General features: G+C 49.0%; 1 protein-coding gene across 50 annotated transcripts in view; it reads left to right on the top strand.

Moving 5' to 3' along the window:
• Positions 1-248: 248 nt before the first annotated feature.
• MADD (MAP kinase activating death domain) overlaps positions 249-7,209 on the top strand; it is a 38,983-nt gene continuing 32,022 nt past the window's right edge. For all 50 annotated transcript variants that reach the window (XR_009564851.1, XM_030864487.2, XM_060303236.1 and 47 more), the window contains exons 1-6: positions 249-388; positions 3,630-3,789; positions 4,529-5,125; positions 5,537-5,840; positions 6,362-6,493; positions 6,916-7,029. Coding sequence is in view for 49 of the 50 variants with exons in the window: in XM_030864487.2 (XP_030720347.2) it covers positions 3,728-3,789; positions 4,529-5,125; positions 5,537-5,840; positions 6,362-6,493; positions 6,916-7,029 (1,209 nt within the window). In the remaining variant the exon portion in view is untranslated. The remainder of the gene's footprint in view (positions 389-3,629; positions 3,790-4,528; positions 5,126-5,536; positions 5,841-6,361; positions 6,494-6,915; positions 7,030-7,209) is intronic.

Raw genomic sequence — 7,209 nt, 5'->3', positions numbered from 1 at the left:
TGTCGAATTAAAATGTTTGCGCGCAACCCAAACAAAAAGTATTCCTTTGGGTCCTCCCCTTGTCACGTAGAGGCGCTGGGCTGGCCCAGCGCTCCCCATCGCGTTCCCACTCCCACAAGCATAGGTGTGTGCGTAGCCATCTCTCTCCCGAGGTCCGGCTCCACCCTGCAGCGCTCAGCTTGGTGCAGCCCTGTCCCCCCGGGGGTGGATGGTCCGGCCCCTGGCCCCTCAGCCTCCCCCTCCTTCACCGAGTCGGAGTGGTACACGGCTCACGGTGCAGACGCGGAACTGGCGTGCGCTCGGAGCGGCGCCCGCGCCGAGGAGCGACTGACGCTCGGCTGCCGGGGGACGTCTGGCCGAACCCGGCCGGTCCCCCGAGGCTCGGGAGGTAGGAGGGTCCGGGCCGCTGGGGGCCCCGGAAGGGTGTTTGGGACGAGGCTCCCCGGGAGAAACGGACTCTGGGAGGAAACAGGGGCTCTAGGGCGAAGGGGCCTCTAAGGAGGCCCTAAAGGAGTGTGAGGGGGCGTAGGTCTCGAGAGGGACAGCAGGGGTCCGTAGGGAAGAGGGTGGGGCTAGAGGTGGGGGCGTCCGGGCCGCCGAGGGGGTTCGGGCTCCGAGCCTAGGCGCAGCTCGCGGCTGCAGGGCGAGATTCCTGCGGGGCTGGCGGGCGGTCCTGGTTCCGGGGCGGGGGCGGGGGAGAACTGTCCAGCAGGTGAGGGGGCGGCCAGAGCTGTCCAGCTCGGGGGCCCGAGCCGTGCTAGCCACATGGCTCGTGTGTGTGCGTGTGTATGTGCGTGAGTATATTTGTGTGCGCGCACCCGCGCGCCTTATTTTTGGTTAGGGTTTGAAAAGCACGTTTGGTTCTTTAAAAAAAAAAATTTTTTTTTTTAATTTGGTGTTTCAAAATTGGCTTGTTGGAGAGTGGAGACACCGTTCAGTTTTTCCTGCAACTGCTTCCCTCCCCATCCTCGTGCACCTCTAAATTAGTCCTCCTGTTCCTGCCCTCCCCTCTTCTCCAACCCTGCCTATTGCCTGCCTCTTTACTCTCATTCTTCCCCACGCTGGACCCGTCTGTGCTGATGCGCTTGCAAGGTCACTGCCTGGGGAGGCGGTGGAGGGGAGAGAGCCTCCTGTTGTGCTCACGTCAGCAAAGATGTCATATCGCTCTCTGGTTCCTGTGGTTTTACTATGACATCCTGCCCAAAATGAGGGGCGAATCCAAAGGGTTGGTTAATGTGGCCATTTGTAAGCTGAAAAGACATAGATAATTTAAAGGTCTGTGGATGGAGTGGATGGTAGTCGTGTAGAACTTCAGCAGATAGATATGCATTTTGAGCTTGATGCCTTTGGAATATAGGGGCTAGGAACGAGGAGCTGTACGTTAGTTAAGTGTAGCTGAGGCAAGAGGCAGAGTGGGTGGATGTGAAGACAGAGTGAGTTATAGGTAATGCGAGAGAATTTAGAGTCTTCGTGAGGAGGGGAGAGGGGAGAGAATGGGAAGAAAAGCCTTGGTTATCTCTGCAATCTGAAAAACCAAAGGCAGTGGCTGTTGATGAGCTATAAGTTGAGACTAAAAATCCATCCTATCACTAGTGGCTAGAACAGTCACAAGATCTCTGGGTCCTTGTGGCTTTGGAGGGAGGTGAGCACTGTAGTGCATGATAATGATTTCAGTTTTATCAGGTGATTCTCAGTGGAGAGGGGGCTGGGATCCCACCAAGGATAGAGGCCTGATGCCTAATATATTAGAAGATGCTTCAGGTGTGATCTTTGAGATTTTTATTTGGAAAGGGCTCCTGGTTTTCAACATAAACATAGATTTTAAGGCTTAGCCTTGAGCTCTGGTCCTGTAAACTCTGTTTTATTTTAAGATACTTTGGCTCTCACTAGGCATTTTCCATATAATTCTTTAGAGAATGAATTATGCTTTTACCCATCTCCCATTTCATTTCTGTGTTTCCCTCCCCTTCTCATTCTGCTTGGGAGGAGCTGAACTCTGCTCTCTAACAGTTCATACTGCAATGCCTCACGTTCTGCAGTATGCTTATGAGTCCTTAGCAGTGGAGAGTCCCAAAGGGCTTTTGGGGTGGTAGTGTTGCCTAGAAATGAGTATTTTGCAAGCCTGGGAACTTCATTTTCGTTGTGTAGAAAGGAGATATCTCTTTCAAAATCCAGAATTAAGACAAAGTGCAAACTAAAGGCACATGGGGGAGAAGATAACCTAACAATTAGTAAGTGCTATCAGTGGAAGAGGTGTCTCTGGATTCAAGGAGGATGAACTATTATGGGCATTGGCCAGCTCTGGAGTAGCAGCTGATAGCACTGTGCGGTCCCCAAGCAGGGGAGGGGCGGTGACTCTGCTATAAATAGTGCTGGAGCCAGAGTTGCTATGGAGACAAAACTGAATCCTATTACCTGCAGGTCCTCTATTGGGAGCAAGAGAAAGGAGGGAGAAGTATTTTGAGGGTTTGAGAGGTGTTGTAAATAGTTTTTTTTTTTTTTAATAAGTAGGAGAGAAAAAAGATAGAGCTTCTCATCTACGTCAAATAGAGCCTTAAGCATACAGGGAGTGTGTACATTGTATGTATGGGAGTGCACACGGCAGCAAAGAAGAGAGTGAGGGTGTGTGTAGTGTAATGGGATTCTCTCTGTGTGTACAGTGAACAGGGTCTTAGTGTGGAGCACAGAGGGGGAATGCTGGAAGCACTGAAAGTAACCTTGTCATGGAGTGAAACATTTTATTTAGAGGAGTGTATGGAGACCCAACAGGAAATAAATTACAGTTAAGACATGTAAGCTTTTTCTAATTTTTGGACTATGGCTTAGAAATTCCTCTGAGCACCTCTCCCTGTCCTTGCAGGAATACTGTTATTTCTGCATCTAATTCTTCATCTTTGTAAGATAAAGAAGGACAAGGCCTCATCTGTGTATATTGTATTACTAATTCGAATCCTGGGACCAGAATATAAGTGGAAGACTGTGATTCAGCACCAAGGGCAGAGCTAGTAGCAGTAGCCACTGGGCCCCTTTCTTGCTTGAAGAGGGGAGAAAAATGGTTTCGATGAAGCAATTGGGGCATAGATATTCTTCATTTGAGAACGCATGGGGTAGAGTAGCCAGCTGTTGTTACTGTCTGAGTGCAATTAACTGTATAGACTATGTGGTAATTTCACATCAAGCTGAATGCAGAATGTTGGAACAGAGAATAATTAGGTTTCCACCTAGAGCTAGGAGTGCAGATTAGTTCTGATTAGAGGGTCTGGTTTGATTCTGATCCACCCTGGAGCAGTCCTGAAAGTGACTTAATTTTTGTTATCATAATAACTGAGTCCAGATTAGACTGACTAGGCCTGTTTTTCAGAAACAGAAACAGCCCCAGGGGTGAGGCTGGAAATGAGCTGGTTTGTAGGGACGGAGAGGTGAGCCATTATTTATCCTACTTCTTGACATTTGACTCTGTGAGCTCATAAGCCTGGACAGAGCTCTAGGCTAGGAAAAGTGTCATGTTCTCCTATCTTTAGTACTAAAATGGAAGATCTTCTGACCTATGTCCCTGGCTGGGATGAAGCTGAGAGGGATGAGTCCCTTAGGCACAGCAATGGATCTTATCAGTACTTTTTTCCTATTAGACTTGGATTTTCAGATTATATCAGAATTCCTCCTGGGAACATTGATTCCATGCTTGGTGCCTTGAAGTTTCTCTGAGATGAACTGATGAATCGGAACCATGGTGCAAAAGAAGAAGTCCTGTCCTCGGTTACTTGACTACCTAGTGATCGTAGGGGCCAGGTAACCAAGAAGTGACTGATTTTTGTCTTGTCATCCGGGATAGCCACAAAATCTGTGATGATTTCCCTTCCCCGTTTCCACGTTGCTTTGCGTATCTCATTCTTCCCCATCCCCCCACCCCCCCCACCGCACCATGTAGCACATGGGATCTTAGTTCCCTGACCAGGGATTGAACCCTTGCCCCCTGCATTGGAAGCACAGAGTCTTAACCTGTGGGAAGGTTAAGGGAAGCCCTGCATATCTCATTCTTCTTCTATTATTTCACCCTGATGGGAACCTTGCTGCCAGTAAGGGAAACAAAACAGGTAGATTGAGAGTGTTGGCCTGGAGGAACAGAGACAGAGCAAAACTCTGCTCTTAACTAACGTTTTTGTGATTTTGAGCAAATATACTCTATACACTTCAGTTTCCTTATTTCGTACAAAGGAAAAGTACATTGTGCTCCTTCTCTCTCTACATATGCTGTTTTGGGAATTCATTAGCTAATACACCTTGAAAGATGCTAGTCATCTCAAAGTGTTAGTGATAATTTTATTGTCGCCATTTTCCTTTTATTTCAGGGTGGGCATCTTCATGGCAGCACAGACCTCATTTAGCCTACAGCTAAATGTGGCATGTTTTCCAAGGTCCGGCAGCTAGGTTTCTTTATCCAAAAGAGCATTTATTTCTTGACTGTGGTTAAAATTTGAAAGAGCGTTCTGTGCCTTCAGACTGCTGAATTTGTCTTTCTGTTCTCCAGGCACCCGAGCAGTGATAGCGTGGCCCAGACTCCAGAACTGCTACGGCGATACCCATTAGAGGATCACGCCGAGTTTCCCCTGCCCCCGGATGTCGTGTTCTTCTGCCAGCCGGAGGGCTGCCTGAGTGTGCGACAACGGCGCATGAGCCTGCGCGAGGACACCTCTTTTGTCTTCACTCTCACCGACAAGGACACCGGAGTCACGCGTTATGGCATCTGTGTTAACTTCTACCGCTCCTTCCAAAAGCGCGTGCCTAAGGAAAAGGGGGAGGCCGGGGCAGGGTCCCGTGGGAAGGAAGGACCCCACGCCACCTGCATCTCAGAAGAGGTTGGCACCGAGAGCTTGGAGAGTGGCCCGTCCCTGCAGCCTCCCAGTGCCGACTCTACCCCGGATGTGAACCAGTCTCCTCGGGGCAAACACCGGGCCAAGGCGGAGAGCCGTTCCCGCAACAGCACTCTGACATCCCTGTGTGTGCTCAGCCATTACCCCTTCTTCTCCACCTTCCGGGAGTGTCTGTACACCCTCAAACGCCTGGTGGACTGCTGTAGTGAGCGACTGCTGGGCAAGAAACTGGGCATCCCTCGAGGCATACAAAGGTACGGTTCTCTGCTGATGCTCAGAAGAGAGGGGCGGCATCTAGAGTTGAGGTGTCATTGGCTTGTGAGGGGCGTAGGAATTTTCCTCTAAAGCCTGAGGTCCTTCAGACCTCCTTAAGCACTTTGTGTTAGTCCGTGCTAAGCAGAAGACTACTGCAGAGTTAGACTTCCTTCCATGATCGTGTTTGGAGTGATGCTGAGGAGTTTGGTGTTTCATGATGGGCAGGACGATGAGTCTTGCTGTGTATACATTTTTGCCCTTGTCATTATTCGTATGTATACCCTGTGATCCTAGCTGAGACCAAAGGGTGGGCTCCTCCAGTTTCTGTCATTAGACCCTCTATGGCTGGGCTGCAGTGGGGTGTCGGCTCCTAGTGCTTATGCGTCTGTTTCCTGCTGTCTGCTGCTCAGGGACACCATGTGGCGCATCTTTACTGGGTCGTTGTTAGTGGAGGAGAAGTCAAGTGCCCTTCTGCACGACCTTCGAGAGATTGAGGCCTGGATCTATCGATTGCTGCGCTCCCCAGTACCCGTCTCAGGGCAGAAGCGAGTGGACATTGAGGTCCTGCCCCAGGAGCTCCAGCAAGCTCTGACCTTTGCGCTTCCAGACCCCTCTCGATTCACCCTAGTGGATTTCCCACTGCACCTTCCCTTGGAACTTCTGGGTGTGGATGCCTGTCTTCAGGTGCTAACCTGCATCCTGTTAGAGCACAAGGTGAGAGGGCCAGCTTTCTAGACTGTTCTAGGGAAAGGGCTTTGAAATGTGGCAGAGGCTAGACCCATGAGTTCTCTGAGGATAGGGACTACATCTTTTGCATCATTTTGTCTCCAGGAGATAACACGATACCAGGTATACAACAGGTACTCAGTTGGTGTGGGTTGAATTAAGGTGCTAGTATCGTGTGGGATATATTCAGAGGGCTTGACACTCATTTGAATTCTTCTTAACTATACCAGCCTGATTCTCTGAAAATTTCAGTCGTTCGGTTCCAATGAGTGACCCTGGAATTTGGGGGTACAAGAACTAGGATGACAAGGAGTGATTCAAGGGAGAATTATTGCAGTGCTTGCGCTGGGAGGCGGCAGGCAGGATGGGGTGTGAGGCAGTGATAAGTGTGGAAACTAAGCTCCCAGAGCCGTAGACTTGGTGAAACAGAAACTAAATTGTAGTGTGGGAAGCAGTTTTCTCACAGACCTTCTCCTGTCGGGTAACCCTTGTGGTGTGGCTCGTTGCAGGTGGTGCTGCAGTCCCGAGACTACAACGCACTCTCCATGTCTGTGATGGCATTTGTGGCAATGATTTATCCCTTGGAGTATATGTTTCCTGTTATTCCACTGCTGCCCACCTGCATGGCGTCTGCAGAACAGGTGAGTCTCAAGGTGTCTTCTGGCTTTGTCACCTCTGTTCTAACTCTGTCCAGCTCTGAGGGCGAAGGCTCAATGCCCAGAGAAGTTGTAAATCAGTACTTGTCCTGAATTCCTTGTTATAACTTATTTGTCTACAAAATCTGAACTGATCTGGTGGCAAAACCTATGCTATTTATGTTTTTTATTTATCACAGTTAATATAATGATTATAGGCTGCTGGCTACACCACTGCAGGTGCTACATAATATGTAGAATATGCACTATTACTTTTCTAAAATCTGAAAAATTCTGAACTTTGAAACACGTCTACCTTCAAGGATTTGGAAGAGGGATTGTGGACCTGCGTTTTCCTTATCTAGAAAAATCGTGACTCAATATGTGATCTCAGTTGGTTTTGGTTTTGTTTCTTGTCTTTTCCACAGCTGCTGTTGGCTCCGACGCCGTACATCATCGGCGTCCCTGCCAGCTTCTTCCTCTACAAACTGGACTTCAAAATGCCTGACGACGTGTGGCTAGTGGATCTGGACAGCAGTAGGGTGAGGCTCTTTGCTGAGGCATTGTAGGGTCTAGAATAGGATTGTGTTCTCTTTTTCTAGATTACTCCCAGGAAGTTCCTAAGTTTGTGGGTGATTGCTGTTATGAGACTCATTGAAACAACTTTTTAAAAAATACTGCTTTTACTTTATTGGCTTAATAAGCCTTGGTTAGGACTCAAA

Source organism: Globicephala melas, chromosome 8 (genome assembly GCF_963455315.2).
Source record: "Globicephala melas chromosome 8, mGloMel1.2, whole genome shotgun sequence".
NCBI lineage: Eukaryota > Metazoa > Chordata > Mammalia > Artiodactyla > Delphinidae > Globicephala > Globicephala melas.
The sequence above is the reverse complement of the archived record's forward strand: the minus strand, read 5'-3'. Positions and strand labels throughout refer to the sequence as shown.